Below are 18,158 nucleotides of genomic sequence, written 5' to 3' on the forward strand. Positions count from 1 at the left end.
TTCAGAAAAATGCACTTAAAACTGAAAGTAATATACATGTAAAAAAAAGACAAAGTGAACATAATACAAACTTGATCTTTAACTCATCAAGCTAGACTAACATACCAAAAATCGGCTCAATATCTGCAAGTGTTAGGAAAAAAAGTACGGAAAACTTAAGCTTCGGTAAATTCGAAGGCCATAAATTGGACAAAAGTAAGAGAAGGGGAACAAAAACTATACTTGATCTTTAACTCATAAGGGTAGACTCACATACCAAAAATCAACCTCAATATCTGCAAGCATGTAGAAAAAAAAATGCAGAAAATTTTTATTTCAGTAAATTTTTCAAAGGTCAAGGGCCATAACTCAGACAAAAATCAGCAGAGCAAAAGGAAATGTAAACGATCTGTAACTCATCAAGTTTGACACACATACCAAAAATCAGCTCAATATCTGCAAGCGTTAGAAAAAAGTGCGGAAACCCGGACTGACAAAGAGAAACAGACAGACAGACAGACGGTCTGGAATGCAAATCTTTAGTCCCATCGTTAAAAGCCAGTAGGGACTAGCAACTTGTTGAACCTTTCCTGGTGAGTAACACCTAAGAATACCTTTTTTAACTTACCTGGCAAGAAAAACCTGATTGAACAATACCTTGTGAGTAACCTCTAAGAACACCTGGCTGAATGTTATAATTACCTGGTGAGCAACCCTGACAACACTCTGTTGGACCTTACTTGGTGAGAAACCCCGAGAACACTTTGTAAGACCTCTCATGTTGAGTAACACCTGAGAACACCTGGTTGAACCTTACCTGGTGAGTTAACCCCTAGAATACATTTGTACCTTGTTGAACTTTACCTGGTGAGTAACACCTGAGAACACCTGGTTGAACCAATGTTGTTGGTACAGGTTTACTGTCAAACAGGCATCCATACTGTGATGATAAAGAACACCAGGGTCCAACAACCAAAATTTTCTCTCCTCCCTTAAAAATAAAAAGGGTTAAGTTTGTATTTTGAACTAATTTATTTTTGTACATTAGTTTTTCCTATACCTTCTAATACAGGTTTTCTATATTCATATCCAGCAAAATTCTAAGCAACTTTTGTTTCATGGGAATACTAATATTATAGGTTCCATATATCCAAAACCAGAAAGTCTCAGGCGGCATTTTTGTAAATTTATGCAACATTGCTAATAGTGACAAAGGTAAATAGTATCTATTGTCTTCAATGAAGTAACAGATTTATTAATAGGATATATAACTGTTTAATTTTCTAACCTGAGTATAAGCCCATTCTGGAGAATAATCTACAATCTTTTGTTCTTTTAAATTTTCACAACTTTTGTTCTCTTTGCTATCACAGACAGAAGATATGTTGGAAAAACCTTGATCTGGTTGACCTTGACAAGACTGCACAAGGTCACAATTGAATAAACTAATTTCATTGGCTAATTCAGTATCACATGATTTATCTTTGTTCATGTCATGGTCTTTCGAGGACTCTGAGTTACCATTGAGATCATCACAAAGTTTTTCAATGTCAGAAATTTCAAAATCTAAATTGTCCAAGATGCTGTAGTCAGTTGTTTCCAATGACAACGACGCAGTGGTATTTCCTGACATTTCTTCAGTAAAATTACTAAAGTTTCTTGATGTATTTGCATTGCCACTCATCCCCTGTTGAAAGTTGTTGCCGCCATTTTCTGATGTACTTGTGCTGAAACCTGCAGCTTCTTGGAAGTTGTTACAGCTTTCCTCTGCATTTGAATTAAAAACACCAGTGTGCTGGAAATTATTAAAAGCCTCAGATGACTTATTCATATTACCAGAAATAACATGTTGACCACTATTATAGTTTTCTCCTGGTATATTTGAATTACAAGTCACAGCCTGTGGAAGACCACTATAATTCTCAGAAGTATCCACAGAATAGGGTGTATTGATGATATTATGAATATCATCTACAGAAACATTCTCCAAATGTGGCACACGTCCAGCATTGCCATTCCCTGGATGACATGAAGATGACAAAAAATCATTTGAGTTCGTATACATAACATTAGATTTTGGAAGTGTGTCATTGGAGTTTGGATGAGCAAATATATTTAGCTGCCCTGGAACAGTTTGAGGTACATGGTGAGATTCTGAGAGCGAGTTGTCTTCCCTAAATCCAAGAGTTACTTCCTCTTGCTGGAGAGGCTGTGATAAATGATTTATGGGCTGGTCCAGTACATGAGGGATGGGGTGAAGTTGGCATCCTGATGTTGTCACTGTAACAGAGTCCTGGGCTCCGTCACGCAGCAGCAAATATTGAGAGGTATGTAACTGGCTAACACTGAGCAAAAAAGGGGGCTGAGTCAAATTCTCTGAGCAAGGAATCACATTGTTCGATTTAGTCTGAATATGTACAACACCTGGATGCCTTCTTTGGCTTGATGATGGAAATGAATGCTGTGTTTTGGCATTAAGCTGGCAAACAGTGTTCATTAACAAGTCTTTACATTGTGAGTCCTCTGATCCAACCATTGAACTATCCCCTGGTGTATTGGTGAAATTTGAGTTGGAATGACAACTGATCTTCTTATATCCTATGTTTGGAACTTTAACCTTGTCCTGGCTTTCATGATATTGAATCAGATGCTTAACCAATGTCTCAACAGTTTCTTCAAGCTAGGAAAATAATAAAAATCACTTAAATTACACGAACTACATTCACTTCACACCACTACATGTATGTAAGTCAATGTGATTCACTAAATTGTCCATGTGGTACATTGTACTAAATTTTCCGTGTCATACGATATTTTGACCCTGCGAGATATTGACCCGGGTTAATATATCAGTGAAATTTTGACCCTAGGGTTACGATAGCATATGATATTTTAACCACGGGGTCAATATTTTGCAGATGTCAAAATATCATATGACACTGGTGTTTATTAGTTTACTTCAATCAAGAAAATTTTTGCCCACATGCCAAATTTGAAATAAATCAATCCATCAGGAGTCAAAATAATTTTGAGAAAATTTTTTAAGACAGACAGACTATTGGCTGTGCAGACGGACAAGCTAATTCCAATACATCACTGATCATACAGTAGGAGTATAGTATATCCTAAGCATTTACCAGAAATTTTGAGAAGTACCAACAGAAATACTAATTTGTCATATAAAATGACACCTAGCATTAGAGTGCACTATACAGTTAGATCTAGGGGCACTTTTTCATACACACTATTGACCCAATCCACTTTAGTAAATCTTAAAATAAGTAGAAGTTTAAGTTTTGTGGATATACTGTTATCAATTTTCTTATTGGACATAAAACAGTGAAAAATAGTATCTGTGGAATGGAGCTGTAACACTATGTAATACCTATCATTTCTGAAACTGCAAAAATATATTCATTTGACAGAATCTGTGAAAAAAATAGGAACCCCAAAAATCAATATGTTACAGCATTAATTAAATGCATTAAAGCATTTACACATACACAGTATATGTGATGGTCAACAAGTGTAATTTAAATGAAGAAAGGTATCCGAAATGTTTTAGACCCTGACCATATTAGTTTCTCTCCTCAGCATCAGCTGGCTGATTTTCAAAATACCTTATTTTGCACGAAATTTAGGACCTTATATTGCGAGAAAATGAATTGAAAAGTGCACTTAGGTATTACATGAATCTCCACACATACCGGTTCAGAAATATGTGTACTTTATTTAAAAACAAAACAGTTAAAATTTCTGTATTGACTGCCTCCAGACAGCATTATTTAATCAAAATGAGACTTAACTTTCAGAATTGATCAAACTGTATAGTACTACCTTAACAAATTGAATTCCAACATGTCTGGTATTATAAACATAAAATGTGTTGGCAGAGTGTTAATTTATTTATTACAAAAAATACTAGTGTTTACAGTAAACAGATATTTTATCCATGAGCTTCTGTATGAGATGAAAGTTGACTTTTCTGCCATGTATTTTTATCAGAGTTTCTACATGCTAATTAACTGGCATTAGTTCACTATTAGTGATCAACTGAACACAAGATAATTATTGCTTCTAGGGAATAGTTAATTACAATTGACCCAATAGGAAAGGTCAGTAAAAGGTCATTAAACTCCCGGTATAAAGACAGTAATGTGATACCCTTGTTAACCTCATTGATCAAGGATGTCATTAAAAAGGCATCAAAATACATAATTATATTCAGAAAATTAATTGATTATTAGATATCTTTAATGAGTAGTTTTTGTCCATAGTTAGAGAAGTTTTTAAACACTAGAGATTAAACAGCCTTGTAACTAACATTTTTATAAGCATAGACAATGCACATGGATTTAGGTTTCAAGGAGTTTACAGCCTCTGATTATAATCCTCAGTTCATGGGTAGGTCTAAGGGTGCACTAGACAGTTACATTAAGGCGCAGTTTTGTACACCAAGTTACACCCATCAAATTTCGTAAAACTTAAAATTAAAAGTCGAAATTTGGTGGATATATTGTTTAAATATAGTTAAGCATTAATACATAGACAGATGTAATATATGTAATGGTAAACAGGTGTAATTTAAAGGAAGAATGGTATCCGAAACGTTTCAGTCCCCTGCTGTATTAGGTTCTCTCCTCAGCATCAGATGGCTGATTTTCGAAGTATCTTATTTCACATGAACTTTTGGAACTAAAATTGTGAGAGAATGAATCAAAACAGCTTTATTTCAACAAAATGAGACCAAATTTTCAGAAATGACATAACTGTTTTGTACTACCTAAATAATAAACAGAAACAAACAACATGACAAACCATGTTCTGGGTTTAACCTTGACTTACATATACAGTTAAACTGCATTTACAAAGAAAAGAAAGATTTTTTTATTAAGTGACCTTGACATTTGATTTATAACCTTGAAAATTTAAGTTCAAAAGGTGACAAGGTGACAAGTATGTGAAAGAAGGACAAGTGAGCAGAAGTGATAGTGATTCATAATGTCCCTTTTTAACTTGGTTGGAGAAAGAACAAAGATGCCTTTTGAGTACAGAGGACTCCTGTTGATCCCATAGCCTATTTGTCACAAAAAAATTGTAATTAACAGAAATTATCATTTCAAGGAAAAATACCTAATATTTCCAATGTTTAAGTGATACATGTTCTTTATCATGTTAAGTAGATTCCTGTCATAGTGTCTAGTCAAAAGAAAGAGAAAAGACTGTTGTGAAATCACATTTCTTAAGAAAACTGAGGTATTCCACTAGCAATATATTGTTGTTTTTAATACCCTTTCAGGTACCTTTTTGAGTATGCTTTGAAAAATATTTATGCAGTTAAGAAGAAATTTTCTAATTTTTGGTCTTATGTTATGCAAATAAGAGGCATTTCTTACATGGATCAGATGGGGAATGTTTTTTGATCTTTGGGTTTCTATGCAAATAACAAGAATATGCAATTAACAGGTATGCAAATAAGTGGAATCAACTGTACTGCCCTTTTGTGTCTTGCCCATGTATGAACTTACCATTTGGTCAGAACTGCCAGCAGAAACTGAAAAAAAAAATAATATAAGCACTATAATGATGCCATAAATAATTCATGCATTCAAATGACTAATGTGTTTAGAAACATGAAGTTGCACGTCTTGTGGTGTATGCATACTCCCATTCATAAAAGAAGTTGATATCAGGAGAACCAAAAATCTTTACAACATATGCCCCACCTATATCATACCACACACCAAATTTGAAATCAATCCACCCATTGAGAGCAGAGATTTTCGTGGCAAAAACTTTCTCTATCGTTCCATATAGTGAAAAAAATACAAAGACCCACAAAACAGGAAGTAAATATCCAATATTCATTTTTATGAAGCCACACATCAAATTTGAAATCAATCCATTAATTGGGAGCCAAAATAATTGCAACAAAAATTTGGTTGAATGGACATATGTATGGACAAACAGACAAGTTGATTCTACCATTCACTCTGGTATAAAAAACTTGTATAACTGATCAACTGATGTTCAGACAGACAGACATAGTACAAACCTATAGTTGCCTTCAGTGATGCAAATAGAGAAACTTTTGAAATACCATCAATTATGATACCAAATCATCACCCTCTGTACACCTAACCATTCAATAGGATACTTAATTGGAAAGGGTGAATAACCAAATGATTACCCTATATAGATTTTCACCATTATTGGTTACCATGTTCAACATTAATTTCAAATTTTGTAAACAATGGACTAATATTTTGGCTAGAAAAACTGTGAGAATAAAATTACTTAATTTATTTCACAGTGTGAATTATCAAAAAAATATATATATAGGGAACTACTATCTATATAATAATGTATTTTCAATAAGCGAAAATAAATTATCATACTGTATTTTAGTGACATTTACTGAGTTATCTCCCTTAATTTTTAATTCTATAATTCATATCTCTTATGACAACAGCTGCAATGAAAATTCACATGTTATTTTCTGTTTACTTAAACATTTTAAACAAAATATCAAAAATAAACATATGAAGGCTTTCCAACCATATATCACATTTTAAATGATTCTTAGCTTGAATGCTATTTTAGTAATATAATCACAAAAACCTACACATAGGTCGAAGCTGTTCTACAAGTTCTTCTTTCGTCCATTCTTTCTTCTCTGCTGAGCAAGGCATCATGGGTATCTTTACCTTGCCGTCATCAGGGTAAGGAACATTGAGATAATGAATTAGAACAATGTCAGGATTCTGTAAAATATATATCTAATAAATAAACAGAGTAAAAGGCAGGAGATTATAAGATGATGTAAACTACATCCTGCTAAGAATACCCCACTTAACCATTTCAGTCAAGATGCAGTATAATTTTTCATGCAGACGAAACATATATAAACATTCCCTCCAGTAGAAGCTGAGAAATCTGTTACATAAATTTCATTATGCAGCAACCTAAAAAAAACTACAAAGTTGATCAGTAAAGAGAAAGTAAATGGGCAATGAATCTGAAAAGAGAGGGGACAAGGTACAACTCATGAGAAAGCAATATAGTGAGTAGTGAAAGAACTTATCATCATCTATATTGCTTTAAAATTTGTCAAATGACATACCAGTGATATATTATCATGATTATTTAATATAAAACTTTTGTGAATGGAAAAGAAACTTAAGGGAGATAACTCACCTGTAACAACCAGTAACAGCGTCTGTGGAATGTTGGTAGAATGTCAGAGTGTACATAGGAGCCATAAATGCACTGAAATAAAAATACCATAAGTCTTGTTGTTATAAGTCATCAGAAAATGTGACATGACAGGCTAATTTTTATACATATAGGGATTTTCTATCATTGCAAAAAAACTGCACCAGGGTGAAATCATAGTTATCAAAATTGCATGATTTGTATATATACTGAAATCCTAAAAATATCAAAAATATTATATGCATGCAATAGTTTATTTTTGGATTAACAAAAATTCAAAGCAACTTAATCCAAAATCTGTATAGATTTAAATTTAATTTTAATAATTCAATATTCAAGCCATTTTGCAAAATGTTAATTAAAGTTCGCTCTTTCCGACATCTGATCAGTAATAAATTGTAATGGTCTGACTTTATTGCCATAGTCTTTCATTTGAAAACAATTTTCGAAGATGAAACAGTTATCAGTTTTCCAAGGACTCCAGCAAATTCAATGAAATAATTTGATATATAACCATGTGCAAACTCATACATCTTGACCATGAACTTTTACCTCTAACCCTTGCACTTTGAGCTTCATGTGATCTTCCCTGATATTTTTCCCGCCTTTTCTTTTCTTCCAACAGTAGCCATCTTTTTTGTAGCGGACTTTCTTTCTGCTGTACAATATCATGGAGCCACTGGGAGGCCTGCAATTTGCAAATTATGACATAAAAAAAAAATAAAAATAGATAATTTGCATTGCTACAGTTATATAAAATTTACTTTGCATTCATCTAACCCCTTTTTATTTACCGTTCTTTTCAATAATGGTTTTGATGCATATGATAGTAAAAAAGAATGAATACGGTGAAAAGTAACATATTGCAACAGCAGAAAACATAAATACAAAACAGTATCACTAAAAACTTTCAGTGATCTCAAAAAGGTCTTCAACAAGTGTAAACACACCTATAAGTAAGCTCTGAATGGCCTGACAAAAATTAAGAATGAAAACCAGACTTACAGAATGATGACATGTCTTCAATACTAAAAAGTAATACAATGACACAAGGACACATTTATGACCAACATCTCCTGTCAGTGGACAGGTGCATGAAATCTGCTGTGGGGTGGACATATTTTTCGGATAAGTAAGCCTAACAAACATTTTTTATAGGTCTTAAAATATTGTGATTTTAATATACTGACAAAATATCACTGTTTATGGAGAATTTTATGTAATGTAACATTGCAGATACTAAAGATCTACAAAATTTAAATTCACCAAAAAAATATACCTTAAATGCAGTGTAAGCATCAACATGTATACAAAATCTATACACAGAAACTAAATTCAGTGCCTGGGGGTGGGAGTGGGTGATTTACTTCACTAAAAAATCGGTACATATGTGCCAATTATGGCGGTCAAACCAGAACCTGTTCATGACCCTAAAATTTGGAAAATCACACCATGTCAATGACATTCAAAGTTCAAAGGTAACCCAAATAATGACTTGATGATGATTAAAAAAATCACATCATATCAATGACATTCAACAGTAAAATTTTATATTGCTGTACTGCTATATATTGCTGTATGTGGTAATACTACCACCCAGCCTGTCCATAACAAGTGAGTTATGCATTCTACAATGGTAAAATTGTGAAAAAGAAATACTGTTATCAACAATGGAAAATATTGCAACCCTGATCATGACAGGTCATTTGTGAATTTGGGAAAAACACTTTCATAGACCCTGTTCTGTAGCACACACATACTACCATTTCTAATTGAAGTAACCACATTCACTCCTCCCCCCCAGGAAAAAAAAAATGATGTAATGAAAGCCATTAATTTAATCCATAAAACAGTTTAAAAGCACTGTTTTTATTAATATTTTGACTGTTCAACAGTGATGTAATGAAAGCCATTAATTTAATCCATAAAACAGTTTAAAAGCACTGTTTTTATTAATATTTTGACTGTTCAACAGTGTTCTAGGATTCTTATTTCCCGTTACCTGGGTCAAGTGAAATTTGGGTCAGGGAAAGTTAGGTACTTATTTACACTTTCCCATGGCAAGTTGAAAACTTCATATGCTGTAAGGATTTGTTTTCTTAGGAAAACAGTCATTGACTGTGGGAAAGTTGATTTTATATGGATTTTTCCTGAGGAAACCTCAATTCCTGAAAATCCTAGAACACTGTTCAGGATCACAGGGTACCTATGTTTTAAATGTTCAAAAAAATAACCTGAAAATGTACAAAAAGTATGTTTGTCATATCTTTTTATAAGCATAAGCATGATCAACACATTAAAATATTTAAAATTAAAAAACAGCATGTTAAAAAAAATCCTGTGGTAATAATAAATTTTCCTCAAAAATTGAAAACAGTACAGTTTTTCGTATAATTTTTGAAACATGTTTTTATGCGCCTTTTGTGCACAAAAATATAGTTCGTTCTCTTTCACATGCTTTTCTGACAACAAATAAATAAAACTTGATTTTTGAATTTATTTAAAGTATTGCTCCAGGCACTCCAGAGTTTCAACAGTATCCAATCAAAACCGTTCTTAATTCTAATTATCATTTCCCTCCTGAGTTCTACATAGGTAACTCCCATGCTAATATATGGATTATTCGGACTCATTATTCCAGGAGGAGTTCCATGAAGAACATTAACCAGATATATGACCCCATACCTTGATAATTGGTAACAAACAGCTTACAATCTATCTAAACACTAAAGTCAACTTAGAGCAGAAATTTTCTTACAACAGTACTGGGAGCCTGGAAGCCCTATGGACATCATATAATAAAATATTTATAGACCACTAAGCATGACTCTATATATTTTTATAGTATTTTTCATCATGTAAGAGGATATGAGTGTTTAGTGTTGAATCATTTTGATTTGAGAAATTAAAAGTACCATTCTGAAATTCTACTCGAATTTTTTTTTCATCAAGAATTTCTTCCAAAACAAAGCTGCGTGCATTGTCATGCTAGATAAACCCTAATCATACAAGACGTTGATAATATATCATACAGCAAGCAAACCCACTTGCAATGAATGCCCCATCTGGGTTAATCCAGTTACCAGACTCCTTTAGGAGCTGAGACAATTGGGAGGAAACTAGGACAGACTGTCTGGATGACAGACAGACAGACAGACAGACAAGGCGATTGCAATAAACAACACATTGTTGAATGGGGCTAAAATACTACTCCCTCATTTCATAAATTCATTACAACAGAAAGCAATCTGGTGACCTACAATTTATGTACTCCAATATTAAGTCACATACCCCATTCATAACACTGAATTCTATCTAAAATCACACTTCCTCTGACAGGAAATTCTGGCAATATATCAAATAAGTAGTAGGAATTAAGAGGTCTAATGAACTTTGTATGTTAGTGCTAATAAAATAGGGCTTACCTAGTGGGAGGTAACTTGGGAAATCATGTATTTTTGATTGATCGTGATTAGCCTACAGGTACTTATAAATTACGATAATGGAAGAACCTCCGGTGAACCCAGAATGAGGCCATTCACATCATGACTGAATCTGAATGGTACTCAGCGAAGGCTGTAAAATGGTGGCTTTAAAACTTGTAATGAAGAAATGATGATCAACAGAAGCTGATGTATACAGTTATACTGTAATTGATCATTTCAAAGATGACTCTATTCAGTTGGGTAGTTTCAGAGAAGTTTTGATGACAAGCTGATACATGATGATTTATGGCAAATTTCTAAATCAAAGGGGCACCACTCCCATTACAAGACGCTCCCAGGAGCCTGAATCGCTCACCTGGTTAAATTTTGCCTTTCAAGGGCAATAAATTTCACAAGTTGTCCACAAATTTTGACTCAAGAAGACTTGGGTAGGACTTATCATAAGGAACATTTAAGCAATTGAAAGTTTCTTTCTATCTATCATTAAGTTTTCAAAATATCGGCTGAAAACAGTAAAAAAACACCCTCATTTTTCACCTTTCAAGGAAAATAACTCTTACAAGGAATCATCTGAATTTTTGATCCCTTGGAGACATTCATAGGCCTTATAATGAGGATCATTTCAGCAATTGAAAGAATTTGGTGAAACCTAACAGTTTTGGAGATATAAATGTGAAGAAAACTACTGTCTGATCCCTATGTTCTATTTTAAGTAATGGCTGCCATGTTTTTTGACGGATCAAAAATCCCCAAATCAGTTCTATGCAGGATTCCCAAAGTTTGGTAGCAATTGGTCAAGTAGTATCAGAGAAGAAGAGTCTTGAAAACAACTGACCATGACGACGTACGCCATGATGGCAATAGTTCATATAGCCTTTGGCAAGGTGCGCTAAAAATTAGAGAATCAAATTTCATCATAATAAGCAAAAATATGCAGGATGTTTTTGCATTATGTACACACCACATTGCAGGAATTTTTGCTGAGAAGTTTAAGAGGAGCTGCAATGACAAGAAGTGTTAAGGACAGACAGAGTGATTGCACTCCTAGACCTGCTTCCTCCTTTGGCAGCATAGATAAAAACTTATTTGTATATATAAAATTCTTCAGAAAATAAAGTACCCTCATAAAGGTTTCTGTACACATTTTCCAGAACTAAGTAGCAGCCCTTGTAAGAATTATGCAAATTCTGTAATATGCGATACATCCAATAAAGGCTACACATTTTTTTCTGTTATTAAGTTGCTTTAAGTAATGGATCTATATGATGAAATGAATAATTATTCATTCCAATCTGTCTGGTCTATGGAAATAATTCACAATGAAAATCTTATAATTTCTGTTGCATTTTAGTATCATTTACTGAGTTATCTCCCTTTATTTTGAATTATACAGTACATTCTATACGATTTATATTGTCTAAGTCCAAGGGTTAAGTGAAAAGCTGCATGTTATTTTCTGTTTACTTATAAGAACTAATCAAGACAGAACAGAATAAAAAAGTATATGCTTTCCAACCATGTATCATATTTTGCATGATTCTTAGCTGAAGCACAATTTAAAAACAAACATACGAAAAACAATACATTGCAATTTTATCAGTAAAACAGTTTCTTTGTTCAGACCCACCTGATCTTGACCTCCAATGACATCCATTCTTTGTGTTTATCAAAAGCTGTCAGTATAGCTGCTACCTCCTGTAAAACATAGACATCAATGAGATACCTATACTAGCAGTCAGTTTACAAGTTTACTTTAAACACTTATAGAATGACAGGTCACTTGTTTGTATATTGCTTAGGGTACGGTATAGCGGGTCATTTTTTGCAAAATGCTAATTTTGACATATTCTATTGGTCTGTTTAAAAACAAAAACAAAAAACAAAAATTCTACAAAATATTTACTCTTGGTTTAAGTAGTTTGTGCATTACTAAGCATACACCAAAAGATTGTGTATACCTTTTCATCTGAAAATCACCAAAATTTACACCTACTAAAATAACCCATCATATGGTACAGTTTTTTAATAATACTGACCATGTTATTTCAATTAAGTCAATTAACACGACAATGATTTATGATTTACAGGTATCAACAATAACATTTCATTATGATCTGACCAAACTCCCCATGCAGAAAAGCTTCAACATTATCTTACAAATACACACACTGATCTCACTCTACATGGCTCACTCCAAATTATGCTTCATCAAACACTTAATAATAATAATACAATAATAATAAGACTTTATTTCAAGAGGGTAATTAACACAGATAGTTTACAAGAACTAATCTTCCATATGGCCAAAATGCAATATATGTGGAAACAGAAAAATATACAAATAAGTCTGTTGTAACAGACAAAACAAAATTGTACACAAAAACAAACAACAAAATTGTCAATCTTATGCCAAAATAAATAATATCCTAGATTTTCATCTCCTATGGACCCAATTTTTTCATCCTTCCCAAAAAACTTTATTTTGATATTTTTTCCCAATTTAGGTCAATTTCTTTCAAACTGACAGCATTTTTCACTTAAACTGGTGCAAAACAAAAATAATAAAATTTGTTTGCCCATCTGCCCGCCCCTAATTTTGAAAAATGTTAAATGAGAATCTAGGACTTTTTTTATGATTGCCTTACGTAAAATGACCTAATAAAATGACAGAGAAAAATTGTCTGGCAGAAACATTTTAATCAATAATCATGATATAGTTAAAAGGAGATTGAATGCAGTTCTTGGCCTAAGGAATTGGAATTAGGATATAGACTTCTCTTATGATATAATAATAGTTTTACCCTTGTGTACAACTGTATTAGTTCAACAAAGGCAAATCGAAAAAAGAGCTTGGGGTCAATCCCCTTCTTTTCTTGATATACAAGATAATTAAATAGTCTGGAAACAATGAGACATTTTAATTTGGTTTAGTGCAGCAAAATTAATGAAATTTTCTGCTTTTCAATGCAAAATTCTGCATTAAAATTACTTGAATCTAGTTCACACTTAAAATAATTGTCTTCCTCCTTACCCAACTCTACCTCATGGCTTTGGGTAGGTAGGTTGGTAGGCAGGTAGGGAATTTTTTTATCCAAGTTCATCTGAATCTATAAAAACCATGATCAAAGAATTGAAAAATGTTGCTTTGAAAAAATTTTAAAATCTTGTCTGAGAATGACAAAAAATAATTTAGATAGGGTCAATTGTTATGTGTAGGTAAAGTAAGGGGAAACAAACTTAGGTTTAATTTTGGCCTTACATGCTTAAGTGACTTTGAACATGCAATGGTCAACAGGAAATAATAATTCTAGAGCCCTTGATAATAACTTATCGGACATTCATTGGTCATTTATACAAGTACACTACTTTTCTCTAAATTTTCTTGAAATAGAGTTTATTCTTCTAACTTCAACAAAATCTTTTCCCATCCTTATCCTACATCTGTTATTTATGTTGTATACAAAGCATGACAACCATCAATCTACACCCATCTGTTAGATCTTATTCTATTAATTAATTTCCTATAATAAAAATTTTCTACAGTGAAAACTGCAATATACCATATTGCAAAACCTTCAGAACAAGACTACTGTCAAAACCATGCTTTCATTCCCTGAACCTTTCATAACAACATACATTCTGAATCTGGGATTAGATACCTTTCAAAAACCAAACACATTCTGAACCTGGGATACATATAATGGTACATGTGAAAACCACACACGTTCTGAACACGAGATACAGGTAATGGTACATGTCAAAACCAGACATGTTCTGAATGTGGAATACATGTAATGGTATATGTCAAAATCACACATGTTCTGCACACAAGATACATGTAATGGTGCATGTCAAAACTACACACACTCTGAACCTGGAATACATGTAATGGTACATGTCATAACCTTAAACTATTGAGCAGTCTTTTACTTTTATGTGTTTTGGATATTATACTTATGATACTGCAGTTAAAATCAAACAATGCTAGAAATATATTTCAGGGTATGCACAAAAAGCTCCACTTTTAAACTCAAATATATGTTCTGTTTAAGTTCATGTGATGTGTTAACATGGGTTTAAGATGCCATAAAATTAATATATAAAGGGACAATTTAGATGATGTCTTGATTTGACAATTTCCAGTTAATTCAAGGTAAGGTTTTGGCAGGTTATATTGTTTAATACATGTGATCCTGTACAATATTAAATATTAAGTAACAAAGATAAAACTGTGATAATTCTAAATCTCATTAATGATATCAAAGATAAATTTCAGAGAAAATATCAGGGCTTAATCTTAGTGGTAATATCAGAGCTACATGTACATGTAAATCTCAAGAGATAATATCAGAGCATCATCTTGGAGATAATATCAGAGCTTCTGTACATACTAAAAGATAATCTCAAAGTTAAATCTTGGAGATAATATCAGAGCTTCTGTACATACTAAAAGATAATCTCAAAGTTAAATCTTGGAGATAATATCACAGTTAAACCTCAAGAGATAATAGCAGAACTAAATTTCAGAGGTAATCTCAGAGGTCATTCTTAAAAACAATCTCAGAGCTTAACTTTTATGCTAAATTTCAGACAATTTCAAAGCTATAATCTCAGAAAGACTCCGAAAGCTATAATCTCAGAGATAATCTCCAAGCTATAATATCAGAGAAAATACCAAAGCTATAATCTCGGAGATAATTTCAAAGCTAAATCTCAGAGATAATCTGTAAGCTAAATCTCAGAGCTTTATCTGAGTGAGGGTATTACTGTTTCCCTTGATGGACCTACATGAAGTATAACATACATTGTATTACTTAATTTACACCCATCTGTCAATTCTTGTAAATTATCTTGTACAATCAATCTGCTATTTCTGTAATCCTGTTTATTTTATCCCAGACATGCTATTCTCTACACCTGTCATGTAGCGATATTATCTAATACATTGTGTATTCAATGCAATTTAAAAATACAGTTTCACAAATAGACCATCAGTTCTCGGTCAGTTTAACTTGGCTGCATTAGTTAATACAGAAACAATCCTTCTTTTCACATACAAAATATCTATAGAGTTTTTCTTTACTTGGAAAAACATTATCAGTCAAAAATCAAAAATAAAACAACAAATTTCCATCAGTTTAAGTTTGCATGGTTTTTACTGAAACATAACCCTGCTCTAACAACCAAAACTTCAAAAGAGTATGTGGTACATATGATATAACTGCACTTAAATAGTCATGTATCAGATAGAGACCATCGGTTCTCCATTAGTTTAACTTAGATGATTGCTTTTTTACAGAAAATCCCTGCATGGTATCTACATTTGTATTTCTGATATACCAAGTCAAGATTTTCTAAACAGATTTAAGAACAGTCCTTCATTAAAACATTTCTATTAATCTAAAAACTACTAATTAAGTTGTCTAAAATAATATCCTGAGATGTGAAATTTGATCTATAATTCAGGAAGAACGTACTGTTCATGAAAACAAACTTAACTAGTATCAACTAGACTGCATGCTCACAGTCCCTGAACCCATTAACCCATTCCTGAATAAATTCACTTGACTTTTTGTTGGCTTAACCAGGGGTTAAAATCAATAGAGGACTGGGACCCAGAATTCCTAACCGAGGTTCAATGGAGTTTTGTCCACCATTTTTGTTGATACCAGCTAATTGAGGACTATCGCTTATCCTATTTTGACCTTTAGATAAGTTTTTCACCTTCTGTTCTCAAAATCCTGTTGGCAGGGGTATCAGTGTCAATCACCAACTCAAGTTAATTAACCAGTCTGTTTTGTTTCGTTTATGTTATTTTTTGGTTTGTTGTTGTGGTGGTTGTTGTTTGCAACATATGTAAAATGATTAATTTATCAAAATTCCAAAGTTTCATTATAAATGAATCCAACAAACACATACTCAGAATTGTCAAAACATTATTTTACATGTAACATTTGCACATTCATTTGATAAAAAACAAATAAAATTTGTAATACAATCAATATCTTGTAAAACATTTATATTAAAAGACATGAAATAAAGAATCATATAGAATATATGAATCGATCAGAAATTATGTCAGGCAAATAACCATCAGTCCTTGGTTTATTGTTTACATTGTATTAGCTTTGCAGCTTTGTGGCAGGAGTATATGGTGACCATGGTGTCTGTCTATTTTGTTTGTCCTTCAGTTTCACTGTTTGTTGGGATATAAAAAATAATAATTAGTCCTTGGATGGCTGTTTACATATACTGGCTATTTACATTGCTTTGTGGTAGGAATATATCGTGATCATGATGTCTGTTTGTCTGTTTGTCCTTCAGTTCATGTGTTTGTCTGGGTATATAAAATACAATGGCAGTGTCCCAGGATTTTTAAGTTTAAGAGGCTCACAGAAGCCTGAATCTCTCACCTGGTTAAATTTTGTCTTTCAATGGCAATAAATTTAGCAAGAAGTTTACTAATAATTTTGACCCAAGAAGACTTCGGTAGGACTTATCATAAGAATACATGGCTTAACAGATACAAATGAAAATTTGCCCACAAATAGATCTCTTATCTCTTCATAATGAACACTTTTACCCTATATCAGAATTTGGCTTAATGGTTTGGAGATATATGCGAAAAACTACAGACTGACCCCTATGTTTGATTTTTAGTAACGACGGCCATGTTTTTTGACAGATCAAAAATCTAAACATAAATTTTGTGCAAGATACCCTAAGGAATATCTATGCAAAGTTTCATATAATTCCTTTCAGCAGTTTCAGCTAGAGGAGAAGATTTTTTAAAATTTGTTAATGGACGACAACGACGACGATGACAATGGAAGCCAAGGGATGGCAATAGCCAGGTGAGCTAATAAAAATAAGAATTTCAGCAAGAATGCTACGCCATATGTCACTAGCCGCTGTAGAAAGAGTTGAATTCCAAATGTTTGACACTTATATAAATAGCAGATTCAAAACTTATGTGCTTTTATAAGTCCATGTGGCCATTCAAGGTTAATGTATCTTAATGAATCAAATTAAGTTAGGTTAAGAATTGAAGGATGGACTGGGTGATGCAATGGAGAGGAAATTCTGAAAATGTAATATTCACAAGCATAAATAAATATAAATTCAATTTGTTTTTTATTCTGTGTAGATTGAAATTATATTAAGATGATATTTTGTCAAAAGATGAAACTCTTAACATTCCTCACTGCAGAGATATACATGTCAAAAATGGTCTGAATAGGGAACAGGAAAAACACAAGATTGGGCCTCAGAGTCTGTGGTTAAGATCTGGTCCAAGTTGTTTCCATGAAAGTGTGTTGGCTGATGTATCAACGGAGTCAAATCATGTAATCTACATATGTTTTGTAGGTGTACATCATCATAACTAAGATTGAAATCACCTCCTATAATAATTGTACTTGTTTTTGGAATTTCCTCTAATGCATTTGAAATCATGTGAACAAAGTGTTGTTTATTCATATCATGAGGTCTATATGTCACAGCAACAAACACAGACTT

The 18,158-nt window shown here is 32.7% G+C and overlaps 1 protein-coding gene across 8 annotated transcripts in view; it reads right to left on the minus strand.

Annotated features, from left to right (window-relative positions):
* The window catches only part of LOC148601826 (calmodulin-binding transcription activator 2-like), an 89,268-nt gene that overhangs the window by 25,840 nt on the left and 45,270 nt on the right, over positions 1-18,158 (minus strand). For all 8 annotated transcript variants that reach the window (XM_088556355.1, XM_088556348.1, XM_088556354.1 and 5 more), the window contains 7 exons: positions 12,268-12,335; positions 7,747-7,882; positions 7,177-7,248; positions 6,605-6,743; positions 5,508-5,533; positions 1,268-2,659; positions 844-970 (listed from right to left, as the gene is read on the minus strand). In XM_088556355.1, coding sequence (XP_088412481.1) covers positions 844-970; positions 1,268-2,659; positions 5,508-5,533; positions 6,605-6,743; positions 7,177-7,248; positions 7,747-7,882; positions 12,268-12,335 — 1,960 coding nt within the window. The remainder of the gene's footprint in view (positions 1-843; positions 971-1,267; positions 2,660-5,507; positions 5,534-6,604; positions 6,744-7,176; positions 7,249-7,746; positions 7,883-12,267; positions 12,336-18,158) is intronic.

This window comes from Perna viridis, chromosome 12 (assembly GCF_037379345.1).
Source record: "Perna viridis isolate PV_CMFRI_1.1 ecotype Kerala chromosome 12, ASM3737934v1, whole genome shotgun sequence".
In the NCBI taxonomy this organism is placed as follows: Eukaryota; Metazoa; Mollusca; class Bivalvia; order Mytilida; family Mytilidae; genus Perna; species Perna viridis.